This window comes from Phalacrocorax carbo, chromosome 5 (assembly GCF_963921805.1).
Source record: "Phalacrocorax carbo chromosome 5, bPhaCar2.1, whole genome shotgun sequence".
NCBI classification, from domain to species: Eukaryota; Metazoa; Chordata; class Aves; order Suliformes; family Phalacrocoracidae; genus Phalacrocorax; species Phalacrocorax carbo.
This window is the reverse complement of record NC_087517.1, coordinates 38,825,501-38,844,608: the sequence shown is the minus strand read 5'-3', so window position 1 is coordinate 38,844,608 and position 19,108 is coordinate 38,825,501. Positions and strand designations below refer to the sequence as shown.

At 41.5% G+C, this 19,108-nt stretch overlaps 1 protein-coding gene across 1 annotated transcript; it reads left to right on the top strand.

Annotated features, from left to right (window-relative positions):
- Positions 1 to 1,551: 1,551 nt before the first annotated feature.
- Positions 1,552 to 18,877, top strand: ACADL (acyl-CoA dehydrogenase long chain). The gene is made up of 11 exons (XM_064452093.1): positions 1,552 to 1,707; positions 3,928 to 4,089; positions 6,376 to 6,513; positions 6,948 to 7,112; positions 8,076 to 8,142; positions 9,453 to 9,617; positions 10,286 to 10,387; positions 11,616 to 11,729; positions 13,867 to 13,994; positions 16,253 to 16,339; positions 18,187 to 18,877. Exons 1-11 carry the CDS (start codon positions 1,634 to 1,636, stop codon positions 18,278 to 18,280), a joined length of 1,296 nt encoding a protein of 431 aa, XP_064308163.1. The 5' UTR covers positions 1,552 to 1,633; the 3' UTR covers positions 18,281 to 18,877.
- The last annotated feature ends 231 nt before the right edge of the window (positions 18,878 to 19,108 follow it).

Sequence of the window (19,108 nt, the reverse complement as noted above, 5' to 3'; positions counted from 1 at the left end):
CACTCCCTAGGAGGCTCTACCTGACAGGACCTTGTAGACATGCCCAAATCTTACCTCTGGGCACCCAGGTTCAGTAATTCCCACCAAACTTCTTTCCTCTCAACAGCCCCTGCATGGTTCCATCCTGCCTACTCTGATATAATAAGATCAGACCCCCAAATGAAAAAACAGTACAAGTTTTTAGGCTGCAACTGGTTTTGGAACATGGGTGTTTCTGGATGTAAGTACAGACAGCTCTCTGCATTACCAGTATGTTATACTGAAAACACTTACACCCTTCAAGAGGCAAGGCTCCTTTCAGGCAGGCCCATCTATAGGAATAGCTGTTCCTGTAGTGCCATCTTCTGGCTTAGGGTGTAGGAACACTATAGCTGGAAGTGGGACTGATCAAAAAAAGAGCTATTTATCTGTTAAAAACCATTACATTAGGTTTAGACCTGTTGTTTAGATCAACATACAGAAACACCCAAACCATGGGAATTCTCTCAACACATTATGTACAATTCACCTCCCAGTAAATTATTAGTTTTAAAATTACAAGATTTTGAAAAATATTTTCTGGGCCTATCTGCTTTGCATTTTGAGCCATTACAACCTTGCTTTTCAGCTTTTGTTTTATTTCTCAACAAACATCAAGGCTCAAAACTGACTTTTTGTGTCCAACTTTTGTTCCATCTCATGACTCTTGGAGGTAATAGCTGCAGGTTCCCCAACACTGTGTAGGGGGTGAGGAAAGCATATAAGACCCTGTTGATGGGGACTGTGTATTGTTTTAACCCAATCCTCATCACAAAGACGATTGGTAACATCTATTTTCTAGCCAGTTTGTATCTCAGAGGTTTGTTGGGAAAAGAAGTGGATAGGCGATCCCTTCTCAGTGAAATATGCCCATTTACAGCTCAGAACTTTCCCAACTGGTTGACTCGGGAGAGTGTGATCCCTCAGGGCTGTGCGCCATGCAGCAGGGCGACCACACTAGCTGAAGGGAGGAAGAACTATGAGCAGACTGTTAAATCTTAGTCCCTCCCTCCACCTCCAGTGGTTTTCTCTTCTTGAAAGTAACGCTCTCTCCACCCTTTGGAAATGCCCTGCACATAATAATCATAAAACACCTTCTTAAAGAAAGCAGGCCCCTTAAAAAAAAAGAGAAAAAAAAGGAAAAAAAAAAAACCAAAGAGTGCTAAAAGAGTCTGGCGCGCAGGTTCTGCAAATTAAAACCTATCGACATCAAGAGGCCGTGGGGGCCCATCCTGCCGCCAAAATGGACCCTCACGGGTGCTGCTGGGCCCGGCGCTGCCTTCCCCATTGTAAGTCCGGGTGTGTCAGGCGGGGTTTACAGCTGGAGGAAGGCGGGAACAGGGATGACTACAGGGGTGCGCGTTGCGGGAAGCCCTGGACAGCAGAAATCCTTCCACTCGCCACAAAATGGGGGAAAAGGAGCGACGCTGACGGAACTGAGGAATTGCCGCTAAACGACCTGGAAAGAAAACGAGAAAAACAAATAAACATCACCCAGCCTTAGAATGGGTCACTGCGATGGGGCAAGGAGCACAGCGCCCTCCCCCTGCCGCGGGTTTAACGGCGGTACGGTGCAATGCTGCTCCTCCCGCCCTGACCCGCCCCGCGGCGTAAGATGGCGGCGCGGCTGCTACCTCTGCGCGGCTGGTTGCGGGCCGCCGGGCCCCGGCCCTTCTCTGCCCGGGCCAGGTTAGCGGGGCGCGGGGTCGCCCTCGGCGGGCATCGCCGGGGCGGGGAGGTGGGTGTGCGCCGGGCCGGGCGAGGGGGCACCCGGGCGCCTGTGTTTGGCGGTCCCGCTGGGGCGCACCGTGAGGGTGGGAGGGCGTCCCCGCGCTTGGGCGCGTCTGGAGAGGGTGTATGTATTTGCCCATCTGCGTGGGTGTGTAGGTTTTCACGGGGTGGCAGGTGCTATATGCCCACGCATTTATGAATATATATGCATACGTGGTGGGTGCGTGCTCCTATGCGTATATTTGGAGGGGTATGAATGTGTGCTGTGTATATATGTGGCGGGAAGGCTATAGGTACAGGCGTATGTGTGTATATCTGTGGGTGGGTGTGTGTGTGCCAGTGGCCCCACTGCAGGAGGTGGCTGGGGTCTTGGTGAGCGGCCGGTGCTCCGCAGGTCTGGGAGCCCTCTGAGTGCTCGGGGCTGCAGCCTGTGCCCGGCAGGTCTGGTGGCCCCCAGTGCCCGGCAGGTCTGGTGGCCCCCAGTGCCCGGCAGGTCTGGTGGCCCCCAGTGCCCGGCAGGTCTGGTGGCCCCCAGTGCCCGGCAGGTCTGGTGGCCCCCAGTGCCCGGCAGGTCTGGTGGCCCCCAGTGCCCGGCAGGTCTGGGAGCCTCGCACGTCCCTGTGACGGGGCTGACCTTTGCTCCACTTCCCGCCTGCGCTCGGGGGACACGGAGTCCTGCAGTGGCAGCAGGTGATGAGCTGGACACATCCTTGCCTGAGCACCCCGGTGACCCGTGGGAGCATGGCAGTGGGGCGCTTGGGCTTGGGAAAGGGGGTTTTCAGGGAGCAGAAATGCAGGAGTGTGCTCATGCCTCCTCTGACCTTAGAGTTGTGTCTCCCAGGGCTCTAGCAGGCGTAAAGGAGTAGCCCGACCCTTCCCTCTGTGCCATGTGGGCTGTGAGCCCACCCATTAAACAAAAGGGTGGTCTTAAATAGAGCTCAATATCATCTTCAACAGCTTTAAAATAAGGTGGAACTTCTGGGAGAGACATTGTGTGCCTAGCATGGGAAGCCTGTGTTTGACAGTACAAAATGTTGAACAAGCAAGTTGCAGTAGCCCATCTCTTCCAAATATCACTAGAAGTAAACAGAATCTGTATTACAGGGGCATTTAATCCTTTGCACCAGGAAGAATGTGAATAACTTCTTGTGGCAGTAAATAAAGACCATTGTCTTGGTAATGGAGTAAAGTGTACGCTTAGGTCAGCTAAGCTCTGTGCGATAATGCCCAATTACTGTGCTGGGAAGCTGGTGCTGAGGAATTGAGAAGTTCAGAATAGTATGGGGAAGGAACAGTGAATGCCTTTTCCATTTAATATAGCTCAGCTCTGTATTTATGATTTCTGATGTTTTGGGGCAATACAATAAAAGCAAGTTAAAGAACCCAATGCATAAATATAAGCCCTAAAGTAGTCAGTCACCCTTGACATTCTAAACCCCTACAAAAGTTTTAAACTCTTCCATGTAATTTTGTAATTATACTTCCCTTGTGTGATTTCAACTACTGACATTTACCACTCTTTCAGTTTTTATTCTTTGTTAATGAAGTATTTTATTTTTACATATGTTTTTATCAGAGTTTTGGAAGGATTAGGCTTCTGGTACAAGAAAAATACTAAATTAGAAAGTATTATTTTCAAGGTTAGAACTATGCAGATGTATGTGATAATGCCCTCAGAGCATGCAAATCCATGTTGTACTCCCTTTCGAGTATGTGAACTTCCAGTGTCATGGATTTGCAATATTGGGGCTTTTGGGGCCATGTACGGAATGAACAAAACCCACACAAAAAGATTACTTGTTCAGAAAGTTATCTCCTCGGTTTAAATTGTGCTGATTTGCCATTTGGTGGTTGTGTGGTGGGGGAGAAGGCAGTGATGATTTTTAGCCTCTCTAATGAACAGAAACTTCATCCTCTTACCTATGTACGTGCATTATTGTTTTAATTTATTTGAATCATTAAGGACAAACCAGTCTTGCTTTACCTCCTTTCACAACCCAGTGAAGTACAGTGCATGTTAAGTCTTTATATTTATCATGTGTATCCTTTGGACCTAACAATGTACTAGATTTGGGATGTGAACTATGTTTAGCAACACAGGTGTTTCCCTTCTTTTAAAAGGATTGTGTAAATGGAGGTGCCTGTGTCCTAAGAGATGCTTTCACTTGTCTTTTTTAGTCCTCTGCAAACTGAACAGCATGGCACAAAGCGCCCAGAACCGTCTTCTGCTAAAAGTTTGACTGATATAGGAACTCGGAGAATCTTCTCGTCAGATCATGATATCTTCAGGGAGAGTGCCAGGAAGTTCTTTCAGGAAGAAGTGCTGCCTTTTCATGCAGCGTAAGATACCCTTTAACTATCCTCGTTTGCCAAATAATGTGCATTTTTTCCCCAAAATGACAGGATAAACATGATAATTGTTTTCATTTACAAGCTTTGTATTTCAAATTTACTCAATTAAAACAAATCAGCCTATGAAAATAATACTTGAAAAAAAATCACATGTAATCAAAATGCATTGCATTCTTGGAGCTCTGGTGTAGCCAATCTGGCATCTTTGTCTTAGGCCTATGAGCAGGCAAATGCAGCTTGTAGAGTTGTGGCAAAAGTATCCCTGCTTGTAGGTATTAACTCTGACACTGATGTCTGCGGGTTAGAGAGACAATTCAGTTGCCACGCTGTTGGCTATCTGCCGTCATCCAAAAAGCATTAACACTGTGTCTAGTTACATTGCAGTAGATTTTGTAAATAAAATACACAGAGGATGGTAAGCTGGATTATGTGTTACCAAGAAACTTGCACAAAATACCTTTGTTTAAATTTCTGTCTTTTTTGCTTCTGTGGAAATATGTGCAGTCCCCTGGACAGAGTAGAAGTGTTGTACTTTCATTGAACTAGAGCTGGAGGGTGGTTTTCACCCTTATTTTAGTTATATCCAAATGCATTATAGTTGGAGAAAAAAATAAATTAACTCGGAACATCTTTTTGAACAGAAGGCATTAACCTGCAGTAGTGTCTTAAGCAACTTTTACTTCACTTGAAAAACATTTCTGCGAAAACTTGAGGGATGGTGAAGGGCTCATTCTTAAATCACGCTGCTAGGTGAGTTTCCTGATGCAGCTCACAGTGTGTATCCACAAACAGTTGAGGTGGCACAATTGAGTGGGTGGGTGTCATGGCTCTGGGGCAGAAATGAACAGCAGGAGGCAATGGAAACAGCTTACATCAAGGTTGTTGCCAGCTGGTTTTTTATTCTCAAACCATGACCTCAAAGCAGTATGCTTTTCTACTGTACAGTCATATTCTGTTCACAAAACCAGATGTTTTCCCTCATCTTTTGTTAGAATGACATCTAGTGCAGGTTTGTGAACGAGTACTGGCCGTGCTCGAGGTTACAGACGATCTGGTTTGCTAGCTTGCTGACACAACTATTTCCAAGAGAGACTGCAACAAGTTGGACTTGTGTTCTTGCGTCACTTCAGCAACCTATGAACCATTCTGTTCTCATACCTTTCAAGTAAACAGCCTTCAGGCATAGTGTATTAATTGTCTGGGCTGATGAGAAGAGGCAAGTGTGGCATCAGTGAATGCAGTTCTGGATTATTGTGAGGAGGAGAAGCTTTCATGATAGGTGGAGGAGCAGGAATGGCCCTGAAGGGGGGGTGCAAAGCAAAGACAGTCACGAGAGAGATTTGTTTAAGATTTCCAGTGTAGGATCAAAAGCTCTGGGAATGAGCTTAAATGGGCAGGATAAGATACTTGAGTAACTGGATAAAGTGCTATGGTATAGCTCTGCTGCACACAGGTGTGTCAGAGGGGAGTCTCTGATGTAATCTGTTTACCGTATAATTTTAAAATTAGTGTTAAAAAAAAGCTATGCTGTGCCATTAATGGCCATCCAACTTTCTGTTGAGTTGGCAAACTCCATAAGGAGGCATTATTTTTTCCAAGAATAAGTTATTCCTGTGGTGTTGAAGTCTGCAAGCTGTCGGCAGGTAAGCCTCAACTGTCTACTTACAAACTTGAAACCACCTTACAGCAGTAATTTACCAAGATACAGTACTAACTTGTTATAAGTGCACAGGGACTGATTTTTGTGTAAAAGTTAGTAATATGTAATGCTTGGTTCTTACAAAGCAGTTGTCACTGGTAGAGTTGAGATCTTTCACATAAGGTACAGATGCGTTACACCCGTTTTGCATGTGAGGAAGAGGGGATGTCAGGAAGGTAAAGACCTGCTTGTAATTATCCAGATGGTTGTGGCTAAATGTCCTAAATCCTGGTCTGGTGCTCAGACCAATAGGCAGCACTGCCTTTCATAACAAGGCTTAAAGAGATGTCAGGTTATATGTTGGAAGCAGGAGTTCAAACTTGTAACACAGTTGGCACCCCTGTAATGCCAGTAGCATCTGTGGACATGAAGAATAGAAAACCTATTATTAAGCCACTGCTTCTTCGCTGGGATAATTCTCTATGTACCCTATACCATGTACCTAGGGAGACCGAAAGTCTCTTCCTATGCAGTGAAACCTAGCTGCAGGTGCTCTAGTGTGAAGTGGCAGCCATGACAAACAGCAGCATGTGTGAGATTCAATGTGTGACTCCATTCTTGTGTTCGTTTTGCAGATGGGAAGACGACGGCCAGGTGAGCAAGGAGCTCTGGGAAAAGGCTGGACAGCAGGGTTTACTGGGTGTTGCTATCGCTGAGAAACATGGAGGCATTGGAGCGGATATTCTCTCTTCAGCCGTGGTCTGGGAGGAGCAGTAAGTACTAGATGCTTCAGGAACAATTTCATTGATACTATCAAGAGACTATGTTTTTCCATAAGATGTCCTCATTTTGGAATACAGAAGATGGTGTTATCTTTCTCACGGAAAGGATAGTTCAGATATATGTAACCCTTCCTGTTTTAAGTATTCTCAATGATTGGTTAAGTAACAAATGTCATTGTGCCCCATTGTTAAGACTTCATGACTGGGGGAAGCATTTTAGTCTGGTAGGTTGTACGCTCATTTGGCTGTGAAAGTACATTCTATAAATAATGGTACAAGTGTCACAAGCTCAGATCATGTCCGAGACATCTGTGTGGTGGGGCTTTCTTCATTGTTGTGTCTGTTGTAACTGTACAAAGTTGAATGTTTAAATCTTAGTAGTACTTCTGTTTGAACTTTCTTTTCTTTTTTGGCCTCCCCCCAAGAATGTATGTTAACTGTACTGGCCCAGGATTCAGCCTTCATTCAGATATAGTCATGCCCTACATTGCAAACTATGGCTCTGAAGAACAGGTTAAACGCTTTATCCCTGAAATGGTTGCAGGCAAGTGTATCGGAGCTATCGCCATGACAGAACCAGGGGCTGGCAGGTAAGCTAAATACTAAAACAGTGGACTTAAATCAGTAGACAGCACATAATATTATCAGTGAAAATTCCTGACCCTCCTGTTTGTATGGTCATCTTAGTGACTAGATGGTATCCTAGATCAGGTAGCACCTCAAAAACTTTATTACAGCTTTGTCAGAATCCATTATAGCTCAGAATCCATTTCAGTATCCTCCCACTGTGGGAAAATATGCTTTGTATTTGCTTTTATAGTTACTAACTTGGTTGTCATGTGAACATACTTTTAATATGAAACACAGTCAGGAGAAGATTACATGCCTTGGTAAAGAGGGCTTGACTTTGCTATTAAGTTTTGTTGTGGAACAGAACACCTTATTTTCTTTCCTCTGAATCCTTTTAGACAAAGGAATGTCCGTCCTTGCCCGTCATTACTGAAGGGCAGACAACACATGTTTGGAGTAGACACAGCTGATCTGGCCAGTATCCAAAACAGAGAGGGACAGGTGAAGAGCAAAACCTGTTGGTGTCATGCTTCTAGATGATCTTTAAGGCCCCTTCCAACCCAAACCATTCTGTGATCCTATAGGTGGTAGATGTTGCCAGTGGCTTTTTACAGCGCCTCTTCCTCAGGGTTGAGCCTGCTTAGAGGATGTGATTTTGTCTAACGTTTGTCATCTAAAGAATGATGACATAAGGGGATACTGACCTGTTGATGTCAGTGCTTGTATTACACCACCTTCCACATTAAAATGGGACCTCATGCTCTTGTACAATTGCATAGTTTATCATCCCTTGCTACAGCATGCTTGTGGTTTCTGTTATGCTCTCAGCCTTTTCACTGTGTTTTGTTATCCTCACGTGCATTTTCACTGAGGCTGTGCCTGGCCGGTATAAAGTCTACCTTAATTTATACTGGGTAGAATTCAAGATACAAATTGCAGCTTCTGGAATGGTTTCTTGAAGGACCTCTTGAATTTTGTTTTAGTGACTTGCAGGGAATACGAACATATGCAAAAAAGGATGGAAGTGATTGGATTCTTAATGGGAGTAAGGTAAGTGAACAGACATATGCCGCTCATTGGCTTTGGGAACTGAATGCATTTAAGCAGTGAAGGATGTATGCTACTGTTAGTATCTCCCCCCAGTCCTTTCACTTTTTTTTTTGGTGGGTTATGTTGTGGTTTTGGGTTGGGTTTTTTTGCCCCAGTTTCTTTTTTTTTATAGGACTTAGGATATTTCCGTTGCTGGCAATCTACAGACCAATTCATGGAAGGGCTTGAGTAGGTTCTTTTTGTAGCTTTTAAATAACCCTATCAAAAGACCTATTTTCCCTTAAACTGGGAAGAAAAGGCAGGGTGAGGGGAAGGCCTGCATAGTATAAGCAGGACCAGGGTTGTTTTTTAGTACTGAGGTCAAACAACAAAATATATATACTGCTCCTGTGAAATCTTCTGTGGCCTGAGCAAAAACTTGAGTTGCCACAATGCAAGCTGGAGTCTTTATTCAGGAGCCTGCTGGTCATGTTAGGAGAAAAAAACTCAACAGCATCACATGATCCGTGTGTGTTGTCAAGCTGTTACAAAGACAGCAGTGTTAACCTCTTTTCATGCCATAATAAAAAAACAAGAAGGCAGAAATGAAGTGTTCAGTGGAGGTGTGGGTTCAACAGGTTTGGTTTTTTGTTTTTTTTTTTTTTTTTAAAAACTATGAAATGTTTTAATCTTCTTTCTTCCCTGCTTCTTTTGTTCTGCTGCTGATAATGTGGTACTGATAGAGACTTTTGTCCTTAGCAGAATTTCAAGTGGTGAGAATGTGTGTAGGCAAATATGTATGTACAGGTGTTCAAAGGGATACTTGCTCATGCTGTGCAGTTGAAGCCAAGCAGACCAGACAGCTCATTTCTTTTGCTTGCGTTAAGCTGGATCATTTTGGCAGGTTCATGCATCATTTTACAGGATTATGGTGAACAGTTGTGACAAGAAGCCATTGATAGTTTTGCATGTTATACCTTGCTAGTTTAATTCCTAGAAAAGAGAACCTCTGTGTTCATGTCATATCTACATTTGATACCGTATTCCTCCTTTATCATGGGATAGACAAAAGAAACAGATCTGTGCATGCTTTAACTTCACACTTCTGTCCCACACAATACTTCTCAAACTAATTCCTACTTTAATAGACCTTGTTCCAAAACACTTAATTCAGAAAGCTTAAAGCTTAAAATTCTTCTGGACACTTAAACTTTGCCTTTCAGTTCACCTGTGAAAGTCTCAATGCCATTTTTTCTTCTGCTGCTAGATGATCTCTTCTAACTTCTATCCACCTAACTCGTTGCTTTATTCCAAGTTGCATTTTTTTACAGGTATTCATCACTAATGGTTGGTTGAGCGATGTAGTGATCGTGGTTGCGGTTACAAACCGTGAGGCCCGATCTCCTGCTCATGGGATCAGCCTTTTTCTGGTGGAAAATGGAACAAAAGGTTTCATCAAAGGACGCAAGCTGAAAAAAATTGGCCTGAAAGCTCAGGTGAGCTCATACATCCGCTAACACGTAATAGACTTAGAAGAAACCTAAAACCACTCCATGCCTAGCATTAGCTAAATAAATATAAAATGGAACTGTGGTGCTATTCTAGTTTTTAGGCTTTAGAGCACAAAGTATGTATGCTGAGTTTGCCTATGGAAGTCTGAAGCATGTGATGTGCCAGGACAGGCTGAGGAAGCTGCATTTCTTCACTCTGAAGAAGCCTGGAAGGACAAGATCTTATTGGTGCCTTTAGCTACCCAATAATTGGCTGTAGAGAAGGCTAAGCCAGACTCTTCTTGGAGGAGCACAGTGAAAGGGACAGTGGCAAGGGACACAAGTTACACTAAGGAAAATTCTAAGTAGGTATTGAGAAAAAATAATTAACTATAAAAGTGATCACATACTGGAACAGGGGCCCAGAGAGGTTGTGGAGCCTTTGTCTTTGGGCTTTGGAAAGCATAACTGGACAAGGTCCTCAGTGGCTTGCTTTGCTGGAGTTGCTTTGAGTAGGAGATGAACTAGATAACCTTTGGAGGACCCTTTCAACCTGAATGATTCTATGATTTCAAGTTAAAGTGTACAATAACAAGAAAAAACTGGGGCAAAAGAAGTGATATGAGGAGATGAGAATGTCAGGCTATAAACTGTTGCATTTAAAATCCTCTTAGGACACAGCAGAGCTGTTTTTTGAAGATGTGCGGTTGCCAGCCAGTGCCTTGCTTGGAGAAGAGAACAAAGGCTTCTATTACCTGATGGCAGAGCTCCCTCAGGTAGGAGGAGCGTGAGTGTTTTCTGTCTGTAGGAAGAACACAGAGACAATTCTCATCATTGCAAGAATCTGCTTTAGTCTTGGAGATTATGTATTGGGGGGGGAGCCAACTTTGGTCAGTATCTGGATGTCTGCAGGCAACATTGGGTTGATACTGCTGCTTTTTAACTGAAGTACACCGTTCCTGGTGCTAAAAGTGCAATTCTTTGGGCATTGGCAAAAATGTTGATATCCCACCATCTCAAAGCCAGATCTCTTAATCAACAACTCTGCTATTGAAGAAACTGAGATTAGGGTAGTGTGTTTAAAAGAACATACCATAGTTTTCTTGTATACTTTAGCATGGAACCACTTTGTTTAGTAAGCTAAATATAGATTGGAGGTCTCTGCATTTGGCATTCTCTTTGAAGAAACAAGCAAGCACTTGTTGTTCTAGATCTTCTAACAGTAGAAGCATATTGAAGGTATAAGGAACTCTTTGTCCATATAGCAAAGTAAAGTAATTGTTTAGTTGCCAAAATACCATGCTAGTGGAAATAACAGTTATGACTTCACGAAGTTTTGCAATTATTTATGAGGACAAAGAGGCAATGTGGCTTTTCAAAAGGTGGCTGTGCTTTGTCAAAACTATGCGTTTGCCTCATCTGGTAGGGATCATGTTTATTTAATTTTATACTGTGAGTAAATATGAAACCTGATCAAAGGAAAGCTTTTGCTGCTTTAAAGAAATAGATGCACTCATGAACAGGTTCAATATGATGCATCAGATGGTTTCAATGGTGCTCAAAATAATTGCTCTATACTTAGTTTTTGGTTTTCAGCATGCTATGAGGAAGGAAAAAAAGCCATATTTTTTTGTGGATTTCGTTTTTCCAGAGATGTCCTACTGAAACTGTGAAATACAGTTGTTGTTTAAACTGAGCAGTGAAAAGCAATAAATGAAATGGAAATTAATGTGAATTTTTCACTCAGTAAGAGTCCCCTGGTTGATCCGTAGCTATTTTTTGAGTCAGTTGTCATAGAATGTTACCCTGGAGGAGACTTAAGAATGAGCTTTAGGCAGCAAGGCATTTGCCCCACTCATTTCAGTAATGCAGTGTGTCAGGTTTGATAGTGTGACTTCTGCCCCCCTCAATGAACAACACTGAACATCTGTGTCCCAATTGTGCATCTGATATGGATAAATGTAGGACTAATTCAACTGGATTCCGTAATTTGTGTTTCAAAAGGAAAGACTGCTAATTGCTGATATGGCTCTTGCTAGTTGTGAATTCATGTTTGAAGAAACAAGGAATTATGTGAAGCAAAGAAAAGCTTTTGGGAAGACAATTGCACACTTGCAGGTGAGTGTGAACTGAGAGACTTGTATAGAGATTCCACTGTGCATTGGCTTTACATCTGTGTATGTCAAATAGCTAGCAAATGAACAGCAAATGAAAGGACTGTTTGCACAGGTTTCACTGTTGGACTGTGGCTGCTGTTTGCCTCCATGCCTGTCGTTCATTTTTGAAAAACAAAAATAATAAACACCCAACACCACAAAAGCCTTACTCTATCTGCTTTATGATTCAGTTGGATACTTCCCAGCAGTGCTCCTTTTGGAAGTGAGATATGCAGGGAGAAACTATACTGGCTTTTTGCTGCTGATGAAGAAAAATTATCTTGTTGCTCTTAGGCTTGCATTTTACTGTCAGAGGTCCTAATTACAAGGTCTGTTCCACCTGCATGTATTTCTGAATCTGAAAAGCATCAGCTTCTCTAAATCAGAATCCTACAGGCTGCAGAAGAGCTTAGTGCATGTACCATGTTCCTCTGCACATGATGCATTGCAAAGAAATGAACTTTGGGGCTGATGCTAGTGGGGGCTCCCAGGCAGTGACCTTGCTGCCTGAATGCGTGCAGAGGTGTTTGTGTTCAGCTTTATGGGTATTGTAATGAATTCCTCAGCTGCCAGCTAGCTGGGTATTTAAGTGAACTGCATATAAAACCATTGGGTCATTCTCTGTGAGCATACCTCACTCCTAGCAGTGGTAGTTAATCGTGTTTTGAGACGTTTATGCCTGCACTCTTCAGCTGCAGCTGTAAAACAACTGTTGCTTTCCGCAGTATTGCGATGTTACAGTTTTCCTGAAAACCACATTAGCTGTTAGGGCTGAAGCAGACCAAGCTCATGCATGTTTGGTTTATGGGATAGAAGTGACTCATATGGGTTAAAGGATGGTGGCCACCTTTTTTTGTATATACTTTTGAAATAATTAAAAAAAAAATTCATTTCAGAGTCCTGAGACTGCCTTTGTCAAAATCAAATCTTTAGTTGTTGTGAATAGCAGCAGAATTGGGCTCTTTAGAGGCTGGAATGCTAGGCATCTTTCAGGAAATTGTGTTCTTCATCTGTTTTTAAAGTTAAGATTCAGAAGCCCATAATTCCAGATGGGATTTAGTATGTGCAGTGTGCGGCTTTAACAGAACAAATACATTTTACCTTTTTTTCACATAGGTAAGGGATGCTTCCTAACTGTAGTAGCTCACTGTGCAGAGACCACCAAGATAATCTTTTAGGCTAACCCACTGCCAGTCACCAGGTGGCCAATAAACTTCTAGTGTATTATTTTTGCCAAAATAATCCATTCTTGCGTACCTTTTCAGTTTCCTTTTTGTTGCTGATGACTAGAAAGTGCATATAGTCAAAAATCCTTTCTAATTAGAGCTCCGTTGTACCCAATTCATTTAGTCATGTCACAGTACTGTGTTTGAAATCAAATCTTTTCTTCGTAATAATAGTAGACTGGTCAATTATATTTATTGTCAAGAGAAGCAAGAAGACTTTGTATATACAATTTTAGAATTGCAAGGTCAGAAGAAACTTCTGTTTCTGGGTGGTGTTTTTTATCCCCTCCCTACCAGGATTACAAGACGACTGTCGAATGCTTGCCTCGTATGGTTTTATATAACCTTAGCAATGGATTTTACCTCTCCTATCTAGAAACTTTTCCAAAGCAACAGACCTCAAGTTGTGGAAACCTTTCTGATAGTCAGGATACTATTTCCTTTAGTATTGCTTGTGTCTCTGCATATCACTAAAGCTCTGAAGAACTGAATACATAGGAAATGCATCCAATAGATGGTGAAATGTAATTAATAAGTGGGGAAATCAGTGGTCTACAGAGTGCAGGGACGTTCCCCCACAAGGGGGAGCTGAGAGTGACAAAGCAGCTAGTGCCACCTACTCTGCGCTATCGAGGAATCTATGTTTTCAGGCTCTTGGGTTTTTTTTCTCTTAAGGTAATGTTTGGAGTTGGTTTGAGGCATAAAGGGTAGTATTTTTCTGTAATAAGACTGGTAAAGATATAATCATATGGAAAGTAAGTTGTCTTCTGATGTCTTTCTAAAATAAATCCTTTTAGAAACACTCCAACTCCAAATATCACTTAAAAACTGCTCTTTCTTTCCTCTGCCTCCTCTCTCCACTTCCAAAATAAGACGGTACAGCACAAGCTGGCAGAAATGAAAACGCAGATTTGTGTGGGCCGAGCTTTTATGGACAACTGTTTGCAGCTGCATGCAGATAAACGTCTGGACTCCTCCACAGCTTCTATGGCAAAGTATTGGTATGTGGTTGAAGTAATTTGGAAGTGTTACTTGCATGATCTTGACAGGAGCCTAATGATAAAAACACTGGACTGTTTAGATCTAATGAAAAGATAAAATTACTGTCTGATTAATAACATTGTTAGCTTCTAAAAGAGACCACTATTCACACAATTTCAAAATAACAGCGTGCTTTTAAAATAGGCTACAAATAATAAACAAGATCAGGACTCAGCTTTAGCTTCAAGTAAAAGTGAGTACTTCATTGGTATTTAGAGAAACATTTACGTTTTACTGTAGCAAATTGGTTTTGACTGTGGTTTTGGTTTTTGTGTGGTTTTTTTTTTTTTTAATGGGGGTGTTTGGCTTTTTTTAAAAACACAGGTTTATTTGAAGCTCGTACGATGCTCATATGATACTTTCGTTAATGTTACTTAGCAGTAGCTGTTTGGTCCAGCCGGGTTTTGAAGCTATCTGGTTTGGGGAAGAAATAGTTGGCTACAGCTATTGCTGTAACTGAGAGTAAACAGTGCTTTCCTTTATTGGCCAGAACTCCTCCTCCCTCTCCCCATGCTTGGTGGTGTTATCTGTTAACTTAGGTTTAACCAGAGAAAGCTGGATGAGTAGAAGCGTCCAAGATAGTGGCACATACATTTGTGGTTTTATTTCCCTTGTAAAGACGTGAGGAAAAAAAGCACACCAGGCATGAACAAATAATTTTATGGAAGATGCACAGGTTTGCAGATTCTAGACTTTTAAAATTAAATATAGAGGGGAACAAGCAGAGCATACCAAAGGAATCCAGAGATTCTTTGGGATTTGGTTTGGGGACCCAGAGAATATTTGCAATGAAAGGAGGGATTTTGATTGAGCGCCATTCCTGGCACTGATTACCTAGAAGTACCAGGTACATAAGCAGAGGCATTCTCTTTTGAGGAGGACGGAACAACTAGTAGTGCCAGCTCAGATGTAGACTTACTTCCTCAATAAATTTCCCAGAGCGAGGCATTTGAAACACCCCCACACTCTGAAATGCTAGAGCAGCACTTTGTGGATTTCACCTTTCCCAAATGGAGTCCCTGTGGCTTAGTTCCATAGAACTCTCTTATATCGCCTAGAAAATGATTGAGTGTTCAATTGTTTTATTCCCTACTGTTTCAGGAGGCTATCTCCAGTGAATTTTGCTTCAAACCTTTTATACAGTCAGTTACTTGACTTGAGCTTTGAAGAACTTTAAAAACTCAGTTTGTGCATCTTTTTTCTGCTATCTGGTAAAAGGTCTGTAGGTCTTATTTCTGTGGTGACAGGTTGTATTATGTAGCTAAATTAATCTGCAGATATATTTAGGAAAGCCAGTTGTAGTAACTTGCTGATGCAGATTTAAAGTTGGTATGATAAACTGTAAGGATTTAACTGGAAAGGGCCAGGGTGTAGTTGGAGAAAAGGATGCTTACAATATTCCATGAGAAGCAATTGACTTGAAATGTCATTTTCTTTACCTCTGTTGCCACTCTGAAAGTTGTACGTTTTGAAGGTGGCTTTCCTGTCTCCCAACTTCAGCTTGAACTTCCAGCACAGTTAAAATCCTGCAGGTTCTTTCATCTAATTTTCATCAAGTGCTTGAAATGACATCAAGTATGTAGCTTTCCAAAAGCTGAGACATCAACTGTAAATGACGTGTTACCTGTCATGTTCTAGAGGGAAGTTTCACAAAACAAAATGCTTTTTTAAGATCATGAAATAATTGAATATTTTGCAGCGGGCAATCCTGTTTAAGAATTGCAGTATTTCTTAGAATTGAAAACTATAAAATCTACTGAAGAAAATAAATTATCCCCAGGTGATGGTTATATCCAAAGAGCATCCTGGTGTGTTGCTAGCACGGGGGGAAGTCTGGGATGCTGTTAATTTTTATGACACAGCTGGGGGATTTGAGAAGAAAAGAGACTATATCAACCTGCTGTACAAAAGAAATCTCTTGCCCTGTGAGAAAGGTAAACAACCTTGTCTGTTTTGAAAGCTTTCAATCTCCAAAAGCTCTTCAAGCAGAACACATCTTAAATACTGTTCAATTTAGTGTATTAATTTCTTATCAATCATGCAGGAAGAAAAAAAAGTCCCTCATAAGATGAAGTATTTCCAGGGCCATCATTTAACATCAGTTACATAGAGTAAAAAGTTTGGTTATATTTTTGTTGTGCTAACTCATCTGTATCTTCAGTAATGTTTCACAGCATAACACCCTTCTAAAAGACAAATTTCTTTTTGACCATTTAAGGTCTTCTGATCTCCAAAACAGCATAGCTACTCAGTGTGTGCAACTGCATGGAGGATGGGGGTACATGTGGGAGTATCCAATTGCAAAGTAAGTGTAACATTTCAGACTTGAATGATGAAAGATTACCAGCAAAGTAAAATGAGGCACTTCCTTTACGTCTACTTGTCAGTTGTTTTGTGTTAGTACTGATTTACTGTTCCTTTTTCCATCGTGTTTATTGAAAGGCAATCCACTGTACAGATGTCTTCAGGAAGGCTTTCTTTTGATTCTCCAAATTTGTAAGCTGTTGAGCAATTTTTATCTACTTTTTCCGAAATAGAAGTTGCTTTTCTAGAAGAAAATGTTAATTGGAAAACTAGAGAAGCAATGTAAAAATAAGGGGAGCTAGTTTATATGTTTTATCTGAAATTAAATGCACATATATGAAGGAAAGAAAAGGTGTTGGTCAACCTAAATCTTTTGTAATACCACAAAATAACAAATAGCCTAATCAACAGCATGACTGGCTACATCCAGCTTTTTACACCTTTTAAAATGAAAAAGCTAAGAGATTTATATGTAAAGAGGAATTAACCATTCCAAATTTTTTGCTTATTTTATGAATTTAGGGACACTTACGGAGTCTTCTTATTTCCTTGTGTATTATTTGTGAAGATTTGTTTCCTCTCATGCACATGCCATTTACCAACCTAATATAAGTAGAGCTTTTGGTGTTTGGTGATGTTTGGGTTTTTTTGTTGGTTGTTCTGTTTATTTTTTAAAGGGGGTAATCTGATAGTAGAAATAGCAAAAACAGGACTGCTGTGCAGTTATAAGTAGATAACATCAACTAATTTTTTTAACTGACAAGGTTTAGATTTCTTTATTCTAAATACATTGGGTATGAAATGTTGCTTTAAAATAACTTTTTCCTGCGTGTTTTTAAGAAGTGCAATTCTTTGAGTGTTCTGCACCCTATCTTACTACTTAGGAAGGCCAGCAAGCCCTGTTCAGGGTGTCCTTGAACCCCTGCTTATCTGTGTGTGCAGTAGTTGTCCATACAGGGTTTTATTATTCCTGTGGTTCAGCAACATGCATGTTTCCAGAGAATGCCACATTGCTGCTGGGCTGCTCTGTATAATGAAGCAGAATTAAGATGGAAAAGCACACTGTCATCGTCCTCTATGCTGTCATTAACTGTGCATGTGCTGCACGTTCCAGCACAGAGATGGAAATGGTTTGGCTGTGTGCAGCTTTTCGGCTGCTGGCCCAAATGGAACTGGAGCTGGTGTCAGTAGAAGCTGTAGCCAGCTGATGTGAAACCAGTTGGCACTTTATTTTCCTCCCAAAGTGTTTTGAGTCCCACCTCAAAGAAAGAACTGAGAGCACCGTTAGCAGTCCTCTTGACAGGACCAGACAGGCCCAGGGCATTAGAGCAAATTACCATGATAACTATCAGTTTGGCTCTGCAGGAGTTGTTTTTTTCACAACAAGGAGGCACCTGGGTCTTGCAATTCATGCAGGTGTGCTGTTCTGCAGGCTGCATGTGGTGAATGGGGGCTTTGGTGTCTGGAGTTGAGTTAGTGCTCAGGTGATGTGAGGAAAGGAGGGAACAAGAATGGGAGGGGTGAGTGTTAAGAGTCTGGCTTTATAGAGCTTTATTTTATTTTTGTTTAATTAGGGGGGATGGTGGAGGCTTTACAGTGTAAAAAAAACAAACAGGGAAGAAATACTGAACAAGTTCCTGGTTTGGCACAGTATCTTGTAAAGGTGAAATATTTTAGGTAGTTGAAACCTCTTTGAAAATGTGAACCTCTTTATTAAAAAGGGGAATAATGTACTTTGAAAAGAGGGATCTTCAGAGATAAAACTTTATCTTTTTCTTTTGATCATATGTCTATTCTGAGGAGTTGTTTTTAATCTTAATTTTGGTTTTGTTGTTTTTCCCCCCTCAGAGCTTTTGTGGATGCCCGTGTTCAGCCAATCTATGGTGGTACCAATGAAATAATGAAAGAGCTTATTGCTAGAGACATTGTCAGTGACAAGTAGGGCAGATGCTCACTACTGTGGACAGTCTTCTGGAATCCTTTTATATTAATATATGGCATAAAGTCAGACAACAGAATGTAAGTAAAATAAATGGTGGATTGTATTCTTTCAAGGAAGTGACACTATTTCTAAAAAAGTGTTAGTAACAACAGTGTGCTCATATGCAGGATATCTAATATTTAATGAACTTCCAATTTAAATATACTTGGACAACACAGTAATTCTCTGGGTTCCAAAAGTTCTGATAGTGAAAGGCAATTTTGGTGTCTGAAACATTGTGTAGCTCAATCTTTTAGACTTGATGGCATTATATGGAATCCAACCCTTGCTTTTCAGAATCAAATCATCAGAGAAGCCACGTTCTTAACAAATGAACAAAAGTGTTACTATAACTTTGAATTTGTATTTCCACTTGACAAATATTAGTGTGTCAAAGCAGAACTTGCAACTTTTGCTACTGTGACTCTACACCTGCCTGGTGCCCGGCAGCCATTGCTGTAGCAGGCGGGAATGTGGGTCTGATCTCTATGTTTACATGTAACCCAGAATGCCTTACTTTACTTTGTTCAAATAAATATCATAAAGCATTTCTATGCACTCTGATGGCTGTCTGCATTACTTCTAAAGGCCCAGGGAGAACCAGGGTACTTCCTCTGTGCTCCTACTCACCTCAGGGCTGTGAGGGGGAGTTTTTGAGAAAGGGAAGGTGGTGCTGTTGAATTTTTTTCAGCTATTTCCCCTCGTAAAAAAATATTTTGGGGTGGGTTTTTTGTTTGTTTGGGGTTTTTTTTTGTTTTTCTTTATATTACTATTTATGCACACCGGGAG